Below are 16,758 nucleotides of genomic sequence, written 5' to 3'. Positions count from 1 at the left end.
AAATATGATATCCTTGATGAAATGGACTAAGTCATGGAAAGACACAATCTGCCAAAACTCACACAAGAAGAAACAGATGACCTGAATAGGCCTACATCTATTAAAGAAATTGAATCAATAATTAATACCTTTCCCAAACACGAAGCAGTAGGTCCAAATGGGTTCACTGGTAAATTCTACCAAAGATTTAAGAAAGAAATTATACCAATTCTTTACAATCTTTTTCAGAGGATAGAAGCAGAGGGATTACTTCCTAACTCATTTTTTGAGTCTAGCATTACTCTAATACTAAAAAACAGACAAAGACACTACAAGAAAACTACATACCAATATCTCTCATGTTCATACGTAAACACAGATGCAAATATACTCAACAAAATATTAGCAAACTGAATCCAAAAAAGTATAAAAAGAATTATACACCATGATCAAATATGATTTATCCCAGGTATGCAGGGCTGGTTCAACATTTGAAAATCAGTTAATGAAATCCATCATATCAACAGACTTAAAAAGAAAAAATTACATGGTCATATCAATAGATACAGAGAAAGCATTTGATAAAATCTAACACTCATTAATGATAAAAACTCTCAGTTAATTAGGAATAGAGGGGAACTTGCTCAACTTGATAAAAACTATCTACAAAAATCCTACTGCTAACATCATATTTAATGGTGAGAAACATCTAGCTTTGCCACTATGATCTCATAAAAGCAAGTATGTCCCTTCTCACCACTCCTTTTCAGCATCGTATGGAAATCCTTGTTAATGCAGTAAGGCAAGAAAAGGAAATGAAAGTTACATAGATTGGGAAGGAAGACATAAATGTGTCTTTATTTGCAGTTGACAGATCATCTATGTAGAAACTACCAAAGAATGGACAATAAAACTACTGGAACTAATAGGCTATTATAGCAAGGTTGCAGGATACAAGATTAACATACAAAATTCAATTGCTTTCTGTATACCAACAATGAAGAAGTGAAATTTGGAATTAAAAACCAAGATCATTTACATTAGCATCCCTCAAAATAAAATACTTAGGTATAAATCTAGCAATATGTATAAGATATATGTGAGAAAAACTATAAAACTCTGATGAATGAAAGTAAGTAATAAATAAATATATGGGGAACTATGCTATGCTCATGGATAGGAAGGTTCAATATTGTCAGCATGGCAGTTCTTCTCAATTTGACCTATAGATTCTATGCAATCCCAGTCAAAATCCCAGGCAGTTATTTTATGGATATCAACAAATGGATTATACAGAGAGGCAAAAGCCTCAGAATAGCCAGCTCAGTATTGAAGAAAAAACACAAAGTTGGAGTACTAATACTATCTGACCTGAAGACTTACTATAAAGCTACTGTAATTAAGATAGGATGGTATTTGTTAAAGAATAGATCAATTAAACATAATAGAAAGCCCAGAAATAGACCCATATAAATACAGTCAACTGATCTTTGATGAAGGAGCAAAGGCAATACAATGAAGCAAAGACAGTCTCTTTAACAAATGGTGTTGGAATAACTGGACATCCACATGCAAAAAAAAAATAGAATGTAGACACATACCTTACAGGCCTCACAAAAATTAACTTAAAATGGACCATAAACCTAAGTGTAAAACACAAAAGTATAAAACTCCTAGAAGATAACATGATAACATAAGAGAAAACTTAGATGACTCTGGGTATGGTGATGTCCTATTGAATACAATAGCAAGGACACACAGCATGAAACAAATAACTGATAACCTGGACTTCATTAAAAGAAGGACAGTATCAAGAGAATTAGAAGACAAGCCACAGACTGGGAGAATGTACCTGCAAAAGACACAACTGATAAAGGACTGTTATCCAAAACATACAAAGAACTCTTAAAACTCAAAACAAGAAAACAACCCAATTAAAAATGGGCAAAATATCTTATTGGACACCTTACCAAGGAAGATATACACATGGCAAGCAAGCATTTGAAAAGACGCATCATACCATATGTCAACAGGGAAATGCAAACTAAAACTACAATGAGATACCACTATACTTCTATTAGAATGGCCAAAAGCAAGAACACCGATACCATCCAGCGCCAGCAAGGATGTGGAGCAATAGGAACTCTCATTTATTATTGGTGGGAGGGCAAAACGTTACAGTTACTTTGGAAGACAGTTTGGCAATTTCTGACAGAACCAAATATGCTCTTACTGTAGGATCCAGCAATTGTGCTCCTTGGTATTTACTCAAAAGACTTGAAAACTTATATCTACAATAAAACCTGCACTCAGATGTTTATATCATCTTTAATCATAATTGCCAAAACTTAGGAGCAAGCAAGATGTCCTTCAGTAGGTGAATGGACAAATAAACTGACACATCCAGATAGTGGAATATTATTCAATGCTAAAAAGAAATAAGCTATCAAGCCATGAAAAGAGACGGGTAAACCTTGATTGCATATTGCTAAGTAAAAGAAGCCAATCTGAAAAGGCTACATACTGTATGATTCCAGTTATATGACATTCTGTACAAGACAAAACTATGGAGACAATAGAAAGATCAGTGGTTTCCAAGGGTGGAGTAAGAGAGATGAATAGAGAGAGCACAGAGGACTTTTAGTGCAGTGAAAATACTCTGTGTGATACTATAATGATGCATATATGACATCATACTTTTGTCCAAACCCATAGAATGTACAACACCAATAGTGAGCCTTATTGCAAACTACGGACTTTGGATGATTATGATGTGTCAACAAAGGTCTATCCTTATTAAAAAATGTACCGGGCTTCCCTGGTGGCGCAGTGGTTGAGAATCTGCCTGCCAATGCAGGGGACACGGGTTCGAGCCCTGGTCTGGGAAGATCCCACATGCCACGGAGCGACTAAGCCCGTGTGCCACAACTGCTGAGCCTGTGCGTCTGGAGCCTGTGCTCCGCAACAAGAGAGGCCGTGATAGTGAGAGGCCCGCGCACCGCGATGAAGAGTGGCCCCCGCTTGCCGCAACTAGAGAAAGCCCTCACACACAAACGAAGACCCAACACAGCCAAAAATAAATTAAAAAAAAAAAAAAAAAAAGTACCATTCTTGTGAGTGATGTTGATAATGGGGGAGGCTACACATGTATGGGGGCAGGAGGTAAATGAGAAATCTCTATGCTTTCCTCTCAATTTTGTTGGAAACCTAAACTGCTTAAAAACAGTTTAAAAAAGACACTACATATTGGGTGATTTTATTTATATAACATATCCAGAAAAGGCAAGGTTGTAGAGAAAGAAAGCAAATCACTGGTTGCCTGAGACTGGGGGTGGGAGTGGGGATTGACTGCAAAGGGGCTTGAGGGAAATTTGGGGGCAGATGGAAGAGTTCTAAACCTAGAATGTGGCTATGATTGCAATTCTATTCATTTTCAAAAAATATTGAAATGTACACTTACAATAGGTGAATTTTATGGAAAGTACGTTATACCTCAAAAGAAGCTGTAAAAATATATTTTACATGTGAGATAGGTAAAAGTATTGTCATGCTGCCTAGGTTATCACAAGTATAACAAAGATAGCTATGGTTGAGCAGAATAATACAGAAAATGGAATCAAAATAGGTTGCCTAATCATCTCTACTTAATTAAACCACTTAAAAACCCAAAACTGTTAAAATTTACTAGAAACATCCCATCTATCTTTGAAAAAATACATTAAAACATCCTTTGAAAAACAAATAGAAGTATTATTCTAAATTTCAGTGTCTATTTACCTTTTCTTATTGTTTTTTGGTCTTCACTTTGTAGATTCTATTTTCCAAGTTTTAAATAAAAAATACAAAATATATAAAGTTTTGATTCATAGAAGCAATAATGCTCTGGCTTAACCAGAAAAAGATGACATAATAGAATTTTTCATCTTAAATTTTGTTTCCCAGTTCAGCATAAATTACATTCACAAAACCAGTTACATACTTTTGTTTGATATATTACCTTGTCTGACTTGTCAGCCTGAAGTCAACAGTAGATCCTTTAAATAAACCAACCCCTTCTATGTCAATGACACCATCCACATCAGGCTCAGTAGCAACCAACATCATGGGAAATTTCCAGATTCCATCTGTTATGCACTCTATTTTCAGTGTAATTTGAGACCTTCAATAGAAAAAGAGAATTATAAAGGATACTACAGGAAATCAAGCAAAGAGAATACAGTATAGCAGATCCACATCTAAGGTGAAAATGTAAGTAAACCTATGGTTTCAGTAGAATACTGAGTCTTTTAATTCTTTAAAAAAATGTAGATGACTGCTAATTACATTTTAGGAATAATTTTGTAGGTCACAGTCCATATTATCATCTTCCCTTTGAGGTAATGATTTTGTAGGGCATCTTATTAACTCTCTAGTTATTTACTAAGAACCAGTAACATATGCAGAATTGACTCTGCAAATTTTATGTAACCAGCATAGAATATCACATTATTTGAGAATCTGAGGAGAGGTTGGCAAAGGGACCCAACTATTATACTAAAAGGTATTCCATATGGGGATTTTCTGTAAAAAAATGAAACACCGTGAGAAAGTTTTTTGAACTCTTGCTTCATATAGAAAAATTACATTTTCTGTGAACACTTATAAAACCCCCAAAATTAACTTAAACTGAAGCTTTAAAAAATTAAATTGTGAATGATAAACACCATGAACACTTTACGCAATAACATATAATTGAGTGGCAGTTGAATTAATGGAGACAGTAAAGATAGCCTTTCTAAGCACTTGGCTCTGAAGAAGAGTGGAGATAAAGGTCAGTAGCTGAAGTTGAGGAATGGTTACCAATGTGTTTGCTTGCTTAGGGTGGAAATGACTCAAACGTATAATGGTGTTGTTGCAATATCATATCATATGTCAGACTGGACCAAGAAATCACAATCCTCTTACATAAAACTGTCAGAACAGTTCTGGGAACTCTTACCCTCTTTAAATTGGACCGTAAAATTACTCAACCATTTGGGGAACAATTAGATAAATTTGAAAAGTTGCACACACTAACCCAGCTAATTCACTATTAGTAATTTCCCTCAGAGATATACCTCAAAGATTTCAAGAAGCAATGTGTATAAGGATGTCCACTGCTGCATTATTTATACTATCAAAAAACTGGTACCAAAATTTAAAAAATATTCCTCAATAGAGTGCTAGTAACAATAAAGTGTATTGCATTGAAACAGTGAAATATTATTCAGTATAATGAAGTCCCTGATGACTGACATATCATCTTAAACTTATATCCAAAATATAAACTCTAAAGCTACACTTCTTTCACACTGTCCTGTCCTAGTGAATGAAACCATATTCCTCTATTAGCACTATTTCAGGAGCACTATTTCAATAACTGGTCTACCCGGTCCTACTCTTGCCATTTCACAAGAAGGAGAGGACTTCCACAACTTTGAGCTATTGTTTTATTTTAGTTTTTCTTTTTAACTTTATATCTACATTTGAACCACCTCAAATTCATGTGGAACAAGGAATCACAGAAGTAAATGAATATGTACACATATGCACAAAAGAAAGTTGTTAAACTACACCAGGTTATCACACAGCACTTACAGAATTTTATGAATCACATACACAAGTTGTCCTAAAACAGTCTCTCAAATATTTATCCTTCAGTCATTTCCAACTGTTTCTAGCATAAAAGACAAATTCATAGCCTCATGACCTTATGTGATCAGATCCTGGCCAAACTCTCCTCCAATTAGTTACTTTCTCCTTTCCTCACTGCATTAGAGAAAGATTTGCCTGCTTATTATTCATCGTTCATGCCAAACGTTTTCCTGTGCTATGGCTTTGGCTTCAGCATTTATTACCTCCTCTGTCTCAAATACCCTTCCAAGCTCTTCTCATCTGTAAGGTCTTTCTTCAGACATCACCTCTTCATGGAAGCCTGTCTACCTTATCTGGTGTACATCCTCAATAGCTCTCTATTTCCCCTTATTTATTTCCTTCTCAGACAATCTGAAATGTTCTTGTTTACTTATGTATTTAATTCTCTCATCTATCACTCTCACTAGACTAAATATTCCAAAAGGGCAGGGATTTTGTCTCTTTTGTAGATGCTAAATGATTTTTGAATAAATGAATAAACATGATCAAATGAACAATGTTGAATAATTTCATTCAGCAGCCAATTCTTTGAGTTAGTGGGAGGCCACTGAGTCAAGCTTTTTGGCCCACAGTGACGAAGACCACTCAATTTCAGGGATGACACAGTGAACCATTTTATAGTCAATACTGTGGATTCCTAACAATGTACATATATGATATTCCCTATGCCAAGTTGCCTGTTCCAAACGCTGTGAAAAGGAACTTTGGGTTCTCATTTTGTTCATCTCTTGAGCAGATAAAAAGTTCCATGAAAACGTTAGGCTAAGATAATTATTATTTCTAAACATTCCTTAAGACAAATGACATCTATAATTTCTCTACTAAAAAAAAAAGTTCAGGCCTGTGTTAAATTAGAATCATCAGACTGATTCATGACAATATTAGCTATTGATCTATAAGTTTTGGTATTAGACCCTTGATTTTTATCTAAAAAAGAGTGGATATGTGTATATGTATAACTGATTCACTTTGCTGTAGAGCAGAAAGTAACACAACACTGTAAATCAACTATACTCCAATACAAATTTTAAAAAAGGAAAGGTCAAGACATTTAGGAATAATATTCTTGTTTTTAATTATATTTTATTTTTTGTAAAAATACCATTTAGGGGCTTCCCTGGTGGTGTAGTGGTTGAGAATCCGCCTGCCAATGCAGGGGACATGGGTTCGAGCCCTGGTCTGGGAAGATCCCACATGCTGCGGAGCAACTGGGCCCGTGAGCCACAACTACTGAGCCTGTGCATCTGGAGCCTGTGCTCCGCAACAAGAGAGGCGACGATAGTGAGAGGCCCGTGCACCGCGATGAAGAGTGGCCCCCACTCGCCGCAACTAGAGAAAGCCCTCGCACACAAACGAAGACCCAACACAACCAAAAATAAATAAATAAATAAATAAATCTATTTTTTAAAAAAAACACCATTTAGGGCCTTGACCATTACTTTTATTATGTCAGCACTATTCTGTGAAAGGATGAATGTGAAAAATTACCTTGTTTTTACTGTTGTGAAACAATGTTACATTTTCTTTAACCAAAACATGAAAATTTTGTTGTCTTTTTTACCTTGTCAATCAGGAAGAGAAGAATTAAATTTAATACTTATTTAAATTATCTAGGTAAAGTATGATTTGGGTATAATTATTTTTTTGTTCTTTTTCAAAATTTAGAGCTACTGGTTTTATTTTGCTTTTTCTAATTTAATGGTGTGTATTGCAGTGAACCATCCCACATACATATGGAAGAAGGAATGACAAAAGCAAATGAATATGTATATATATGTGTGCACAAAACAGTATTATTGAACTACATCAGAACACCACAAAACACTCACAAAAATTTATAAATCATGAATATAAGTTGTCCTAAATCAGCTTCTCAAATATTCACTAAAAAGCTCTAAATCCACAAAATGTGGAATGAATATAAATTTACATTGGTTCTGCTCATATTCACTAATGATACCATTTTCCCCTTCTGGTTTTTGCTGGTAATTTTCATGTCACTAAATCAACATAATACTAAGATAAATGTGAAAAAATACTAACAAATAAACATAGAATACTACGAAAATGAAAGAGAAGATAAAAGAGGGTCAATGTTTATAGTATACTTGCTTCTTGCAGTCTGATTTTGTTACTGCTTCCTCAAGATGACCCTGGTATCTTTTAGTTACTGAACTACATACTCAAAGCCACTGTAAATACATGCATGGCTACATCCAATACATAGTTAAATTACAGAATTGGTTAAAAGCACAAGTAATACTTTCAATTGTTTTTTCATTGCCAGGCTGTATTTTATACTTATATGTGCTACTGATCAGTATCTCTGCATTAAGACATAAATAAAGTCCTGTTTTGGATGTGACCTATCATACGGTACTTGTAGGTGCTAAATATCAGTTGCCTAAAAAGTAAATATAAAGATGCTGGATGAGGTTTCTCAGAGGACAGACATTCAAAGCTTACTATTCTCACAGATTCCAGTGTGACCCTCTTAAACTTTACTAAAGGATGTGCAATGCTATGGTTTTGGGTGGTAAAATGGTAATGACAGCAATTGCAAAGGAGAACATAGTTTAGGCATTTTCATCATTTGAACTGTTTGTGAGAAGTAGTATCAAGAAACATCATGCTGCCAATATACAGCACCAAGTCAGTAATTAAAATTTTTTTTTAAGTAGACAGCCCTGTTTTGCTAATAGCATATCCTAATGACCTTGGGGAGGTCACAGTTCCTGAAGGATATCTCAGATTTCTAATAATTTAGAATATTTTATTCATCGGAATACTTTTCACAGCTTGATAGCTAGAAATAATCTATTCGGGAGAGACATTCAAGATGGCAGAGGAGTAAGACGTGGAGATCACCTTCCTCCCCACAAATACATCAGAAATACATCTACATATGGAACAGCTCCTACAGAACACCTACTGAATGCTGGCAGAAGACCTCAGACTTCCCAAAAGGCAAGAAACTCCCCACGTACCTGGGTAGGGCAAAAGAAAAAAGAAAAAACAGAGACAAAAGAATAGGGATGGGACCTGCACCACTGGGAGGGAACAGTGAAGGAGGAAAAGTTTCCACATACTAGGAAGCCCCTTCACTGGTGGAGAGGGGGAGTGACGGGGGGGTAGCTTCAGAGCCACGGAGGAGAGCACAGCAACAGGGGTGCGGAAGGCAAAGTGGAGACTTCGGGCTTTGGAGGTCAGATCCCAGGGAGAGGACTGGGGTTGGCTGCGTGAACACAGCCTGAAGGGGGCTAGTGCCCCACAGCTAGCCGGGAGGGAGTCCGGGAAAAACTCTGGACCTGCTTAAGAGGCAAGAGACCATTGTTTTAGGGTGCACGAGGAGAGGAGATTCAGAGCACCGCCTAAACGAGCCCCAGAGACAGGTGTGAGCCACGGCTATCACCGCGGACCCCAGAGACGGGCATGAAATGCTCACGCTGCTGCTGCAGCCACCAAGAAGCCTGTGTGCAAGCACAGGGCACTATCCACACCTCCCCTCCTGGGAGCCTGTGTAGCCCGCCACTGCCAGGGTCCTGTGATCCACGGAGAACTTCCCCAGGAGAACACATAGCATGCCTCAGGCTGTTGCAATGTCACGCCAGCCTCTGCCACCACAGACTCGCCCCGCATTCCGTACCCCTCCCTCCCCCTGGACTGAGTGAGCCAGAGGTCCCTAATCAGCTGCTACTTTAACCCTGTCCCGTCTGGGGAGGGAACAGACGCCCTCAGGCGATCTCCATGCAGAGGCAGGTCCAAATCCAAAGCTGAACCCCAGGAGCTGTACGAACAAAGAAGAGAAAGGGAAATTTCTACCAGCAGCCTCAGGAGCAGCAGATTAAATCTCCACAAACAACTTCATGTACCCTGCATCTGTGGAATACCTGAATAGACAACAAATCATCCCAAAATTGAGGTGGTGGATTTTGGGAGCAACTGTAGACTTGGTGTTTGCTTTCTGCATCTAATTTGTGTCTAGTCTTATGTTTATCTTAGTTTAGTACTTACAGTTTATTATCTCATTGGTAGATTTGTTTATTGATTTGGTTGTTCTCTTCTTTTTTTTTTTTTTTACATATAAAGATTTTTTTTTCCTTTTTCTCTTTTTGTGAGTGTGTATGTGTAGGCTTCCTTGTTTCATTCTGTCTGCATAGCTTTGCTTTTACCATTTGTCGAATGGTTCTGTCTGTTGTTTATTGTTTTTATTTTTAGTATACTTTTTAGCACTTGTTAACATTGGTGGATTTGTTTTTTGGTTTGGTTGCTCTCTTCTTTCTTTCTTTTCCTTTTTTTTTAATTACTTTGTAATTTTTTTATTTTTAATAATTAAAAAAATTTTTTTTAATAACTTTATCTTTTTCTTTCTTTCCTTCTGTCTTTTTTTCTCCCTTTCCTTCTGATCCATGTGGCTGACAGAGTGTTAGTGCTCCAGCCGTGTGTCACGCCTGTGCCTCTGAGGTGGGAGACCCGAGTTCAGGATATTGGTCCACGAGAGATGTCCTGGCTCCATGTGATATCAAATGGCGAACGCTCTCCCAGAGATCTCCATCTCAACGCTAAGACCCAGCTTCCCTCAACGACCAGCAAGCTACACTGCTGGACATCCTATGCCAAACAACTAGCAAGACAGGAACACAAGCCCATCCATTAGCAGAGAGGCTGCCTAAAATTATAATACGGTCACAGACACCCCAAAACACACCACCAGATGCAGTCCTGCCCACCAGAAAGACAAGATCCAGCCTCATCCACCAGAACACAGGCACCAGTCCCCTCCACCAGGAAGCCTACACAACCCACTGAACCACCCTTACCCACTGGGAGCAGACACCAAAAACAACGGGAACTATGAACCTGCAGCCTGTAAAAAGGAGACCCCAAACACAGTAAGTTAATCAAAATGAGAAGACAGAGAAACATACAGCAGATAAAGGAGCAACGTAAAAAGCCACCAGACCAAACAAATGAAGAGGAAATAGGCAGTCTACCTGAAAAACAATTCAGAGTAATGATAGTAAAGATGATCCAAAATCTTGGAAATAGAATGGAGAAAATACAAGAAACGTTTAACAAGGACTTAGAAGAACTAAAGAGTAAACAAACAATGATGAACAACACAATAAATGAAATTAAAAACTCTCTACAAGGAATTAATAGCAGAATAACTGAGGCAGAAGAACGGATAAGTGACCTGGAAGATAAAATAGTGGAAATAACTACTGCAGAGCAGAATAAAGAAAAAAGAATGAAAAGAATTGAGGACAGTCTAGGAGACCTCTGGGACAACATTAAACGCACCAACATTCCAATTATACAGGTCCCAAAACAAGAGAAAAAGAAAGGCACTGAGAAAATACTTGAAGAGATTATAGTTGAAAACTTCCCTAATATGGGAAAGGAAATAGTCAATCAAGTCCAGGAAGTGCAGAGAGTCCCATACAGGATAAATCCAAGGAGAAACATGCCAAGACAAATATTAATCAAACTATCAAATATTAAACACAAAGAAAAAATATTAAAAGCAGCAAGGGAAAAACAACAAAAAACATACAAGGGAATCCCCATAAGGTTAACAGCTGATCTTTCAGCAGTAATTCTGCAAACCAGAAGGGAGTGGCAAACATATTTAAAGTGATGAAAGGGAAAAACCTAAAACCAAGATTACTCTACCCAGCATGCATCTCATTCAGATTCGATGGAAAAATTAAAACCCTTAGAGACAAGCAAAAGCTAAGAGAATTCAGCACCACCAAACCAGCTTTACAACAAATGTTAAGGAACATCCCTAAGCAGGATACACAAGAGAAGGAAAAGACCTATAGTAACAAACGCAAAACAATTAAGAAAATGGTAATAGTAACATACATATCGATAACTACCTTAAATGTAAATGGATTAAATGCTCCCACCAAAAGACACAGACTGGCTGAGTGGATACAAAAACAAGACCCATATATATGCTGTCTACAAGAGAACCACTTTAGACCTAGGGACACATACAGACTGAAAATGAGGGGATGGAAAAAGACATTCCTTGCAAATGTAAATGAAAAGAAAGCTGGAGTAGCAATTCTCATATCAGACAAAATTGACTTTAAAACAAAGTCTATTACAAGAGACAAAGAAGGACACTACATAATTATCAAGGGATCAATCCGAGAAGAAGATATAACAATTGTAAATATTTATGCACCCAACAGAGGAGCACCTCAATACATAAGGCAAATGCTAACACCCATAAAAGGGGAAATCGACAGTAACACAATCATGGTAGGGGACTTTAACACCCCACTTTCACCAACGGACAGATCATCCAAAATGAAAATAAATAAGGAAACACAAGCTTTAAATGATACATTAAACAAGATGGACTTAATTGATATTTATAGGACATTCCATCCAAAAACAACAGAATACACTCTCTTCTCAAGTGCTCATGGAACATTCTCCAGGATACATCATATCTTGGGTCACAAATGAATCCTTAGTAAGTTTAAGAAAATTGAAATCATATTAAGTATCTTTTTGGACCACAATGCTATGAGACCAGATATCGTGGAGGCTAAACAATACGCTACTAAATTATCAAGAGATCACTAAAGAAATCAAAGAGGAAACCAAAAAATACACAGAAACAAATGACAATGAAAACACGATGACCCAACCCTATGGGATGCAGCAAAAGCACTTCTAAGAGGGAAGTTTATAGCAATACAATCCTACCTCAAGAAACAAGAAACATCTCAAATAAACAATTGAACCTTACACCTAAAGCAATTAGAGAAAGAAGAACAAAAAAAAACCCAAAGTTAGAAGAAGGAAAGAAATCATAAAGATCAGATCAGAAATAAATGAAAAAGAAATGAAGGAAACAATAGTAAAGATCAATAGAACTAAAAGCTGGTTCTTTGAGAAGATAAACAAAATTGATAAACCATTAGCCAGACTCATCAGGAAAAAAAGGGAGAAGACTCAAATCAATAGAATTAGAAATGAAAAGGGAGAAGTAACACCTGACACTGCAGAGATACAAAGGATCATGAGAGATTACTACAAGCAACTATATGCCAATAAAATGGACAACCTGGAAAAAATGGACACATTCTTAGAAAAGCACAACCTTCCAAGACTGAACCAGAAAGAAACAGAAAACATAAACAGACCAATCACAAGCACTGAAATTGAGACTGTGATTAAAAACTTTCCAACAAACAAAAGCCCAGGACCAGATGGCTTCACAGGTGAATTCTGTCAAACATTTAGAGAAGAGCTAACATCTAACCTTCTCAAACTCTTCCAAAATATAGCAGAGGGAGGAACACTCCCAATCTCATTCTATGACACCACCATCACCCTGATACCAAAACCAGACAAAGATGTCACAAGAAAAGAAAACTACAGGCCAATAGCATTCATGAACATAGATGCAAAAATCCTCAACAGAATACTAGCAAACCGAATCCCACAGCACATTAAAAGGATCATACACCATGATCAAGTGAGGTTTATCCCAGGAATACAAGGATCCTTCAATATATGCAAATCAATCAATGTGATACACCATATTAACAAACTGAAGGATAAAAGCCATATGATCATCTCAATAGATGCAGAAAAAGTTCTGACAAAATTCAACACCCATTTATGATAAAAACCCTCCAGAAAGTAGTCCTAGAGGGAACTTACCTCAATATAATAAAGGCCATATATGACAAACCCACAGTCAACATCGTTCTCAATGGTGAAAAACTGAAATCATTTCCTCTAAGATCAGCAACGAGACAAGGATGTCCACTCTCACCATTATTATTCAACATAGTTTTGGAAGTGTTAGCCACAGCAATCAGAGAAGAAAAAGAAATAAAAGGAATCCAAATCGGAAAAGAAGAAGTAAAGCTGTCACTGTTTGTAGATGACATGATATTATACATAGAGAATCCTAAAGACACTACCAGAAAACTACTAGAGCTAATCAATGAATTTGGTACAGTAGCAGGATACAAAATTAATGCACAGAAATCTCTTGCATTCCTATACACTAATGATGAACAATCTGAAAGAGAAATTAAGGAAACACTCCCATTTACCATTGCAGCAAAAAGAATGAAATACCTAGGAACAAACCTACTTAAGGAGACAAAAGACCTGTATGCAGAAAACTATAAGACACTGATGAAAGAAATTAAAGATGGTACAAACAGATGGAGAGATATAACATGTTCTTGGATTGGAAGAATCAACATTGTGGAAATGACTATACTACAGATTCAATGCAATCCCCATCAAACTACCACTGGCATTTTTCACAGAACTAGAACAAAAAATTTCACAATTTGTATGGAAACACAAAAGACCCCGAATAGCCAAAGCAATCTTGAGAAAGAAAAATGGAGCGGGAGGAATCAGGCTCCCTGACTTCAGACTACATTACAAAGCTACAGTAATCAAGACAATATTGTAGTGGCACCAAAACAGAAATATAGATCAATGGAACAGGATAGAAAGCCCAGAGATAAACCCACGCATATATGGTCACCTTATTTTTGATAAAGGAGGCAAGAATATACAACAGAGAAAAGATAGCCTCTTCGATAAGTGGTGCTAGGAAAAGCTGGACAGCTACATGTAAAAGAATGAAATTAGAACACTCCCTAACACGATACACAAAAATAAACTCAAAATGGAGTAAAGTCCTAAATGTAAGGCCAGACACTATAAAACTTTTAGAGGAAAACATAGGCAGAACACTCAATGACATAAATCACAGCAAGATCCTTTTTGACCCACCTCCTAGAGAAATGGAAATAAAAACAAAAATAAACAGATGGGACCCAATGAAACTTAAAAGCTTTTGCACAGCAAAGGAAACCATAAACAACACCAAAAGACAACCCTCAGAATGGGAGAAATTATTTGCCAATGAAGCAACTGACAAAGGATTAATCTCCAAAATTTACAAGCAGCTCATGCAGCTCAATATCAAAAACACAAACAACCCAATCTAAAAATGGGCAGAAGACCTCAAGACATTTCTCCAAAGAAGATACACAGATTGCCAGCAAACACATGAAAGGATGCTCAACATCACTAGTCATTAGAGAAATGCAAATCAAAACTATAATGAGGTATCACCTCACACCAGTCAGAATGGCCATCATCAAAAAATCTACAAACAACAAATGCTGGAGAGGGTGTGGAGAAAAGGGAACCCTCTTGCACTGTTGGTGGGAATGTAAATTGATACAGCCACTATGGAGAACAGTATGGAGGCTCCTTAAAAAACTAAAAATAAAACTACCATACGACCCAGCAATCCCACTACTGGGCATATACCCTGAGAAAACCATAATTCAAAAAGAGTCATGTACCACAATGTTCCTTGCAGCTGTATTTACAATAGCCAGGACGTGGAAGCAACCTAAGTGTCCATCGACAGATGAATGGATAAAGAAGATGTGGCACATATATACAATGGAATATTACTCAGCCATAAAAAGAAACGAAATCGAGTTATTTGTCATGAGGTGGATGGACCTAGAGTCTGTCATACAGAGTGAAGTAAGTCAGAAGGAGAAAAACAAATACCATATGCTAACACATATATATGGAATCTAAAAAAAAAAAATGTTTCTGAAGAACCTAGGGGCAGGACAGGAATAAAGATGCAGGTGTACAGAATGGACTTGAGGACATGGGGAGGGGGAAGGGTAAGCTGGGACGAAGTAAGAGAGTGGCATGGACATATATACACTACCAAATGTAAAATCGATAGCTAGTGGGAAGCAGCCGCATAGCACAGGGAGATCAGCTTGGTGCTTTGTGACCACCTAGAAGGTTGGGATAGGGAGGGTGGGAGGGAGACACAAGAGGGAGGAGATATGGGGATATATGTATATATATAGCTGATTCACTTTGTTATGAAGCAGAAACTAACACACCACTGTAAAGCAATTATACCCCAATAAGATGTTAAAAAAAAAAGAAATAATCTATTCACCTCAACAGCATCAAAGAAGTAATGCAACTGAAATATAGAAAGATGTAAAGAAAATATCACATTATTTAGCTTAAAAGAGTAATAATATTGTTTAAGGAAAATAGGGGTAAAAGCAGGTTTATTACCTCAATGGTTTCTTTGGTGCAAATATCAGACTGAAGACCAATGTTACCCTTTCAGCCTTGATATTATAAGATTTTTTTATGTAATATAAAGCCACGCAGGATTCCAAATTAGCCTTCGTGACTTCAGATTCAAATTGAATTTCATATTCAAATTCACGTCTTACAGGTATATCTAAGAAAATTAAGATTAAAATGCATTTTAATTCAATTAAATATGTATAGGTTGAAAATCAATTATGTCAGCATTAATCATGCACAAGTATTTAGAGGGAGGAAGATGGTATATGTTATTTAGCTTTGTGTTCATAATACCTAATGCATTACCAGATATATAATAGTACTCAGTATGCTTTTGTTAAACGGTAAATAAATGAATGAACATAAAAAAAAATACATGCACCCATCATCCTTAAATCCCACCATCTTAAATCCTTAAAATTCAGACTTATAAAACAAGAAATAGCCAAGTGGAAACTAAAAATCAATATTTACTATAAAATAAAAATAATGACGTGCTCTCTATAAAAAATATATTAAAAGCCTATAGACTTGTAATTTATAAAGAACGATTTGAATTAAGTTCAAACAATATTAAAACTGCATCCCAGTCTACTAGGGTAGGATTTTCAAACACTGGTATATTTTATTTTTTATTTTTTGGCCGTGTTGCACGGCTTGCGGGATCTTAATTCCCGGACCAGGGATTGAACCTGTGCCCTCAGCAGTGAAAACGCGGAGCCCTAACTACTGGACCACCAGGCAATTCCCTGGTAAAGTTTAATACAAGAGAGAGTTCTTCATTAGTCTTGGGTTATTATAGACAATATGGTCAGCTGTATTTTCTTAAGCAGTAGGTTACCAGAGGAAAGTTAATTATAGCAGGGTTTTGTTAGGTACATGTGAAAAATATCTTAAATTCAAGACTGGCATGTAGAAGAGAAGCACAATCATTTATTATATTTATGCTCCATGTCCATG

At 36.7% G+C, this 16,758-nt stretch overlaps 1 protein-coding gene across 1 annotated transcript in view; it reads right to left on the bottom strand.

The window, feature by feature from the left end:
* Nucleotides 1–16,758, bottom strand: part of CFAP47 (cilia and flagella associated protein 47) — a gene marked incomplete at its 5' end in the record, with an annotated part of 301,208 nt that overhangs the window by 43,459 nt on the left and 240,991 nt on the right. Inside the window, 2 exon segments of the mRNA XM_057537629.1 lie at nt 3,977–4,138; nt 15,781–15,952. Of these exon segments, the coding sequence (XP_057393612.1) occupies nt 3,977–4,138; nt 15,781–15,952 (334 nt within the window).

The sequence above is a fragment of the Balaenoptera acutorostrata genome, chromosome X, assembly GCF_949987535.1.
Source record: "Balaenoptera acutorostrata chromosome X, mBalAcu1.1, whole genome shotgun sequence".
NCBI lineage: Eukaryota > Metazoa > Chordata > Mammalia > Artiodactyla > Balaenopteridae > Balaenoptera > Balaenoptera acutorostrata.
Note: the sequence above shows the minus strand (reverse complement) of the source record. Positions and strands in the feature narration are given on the sequence as shown.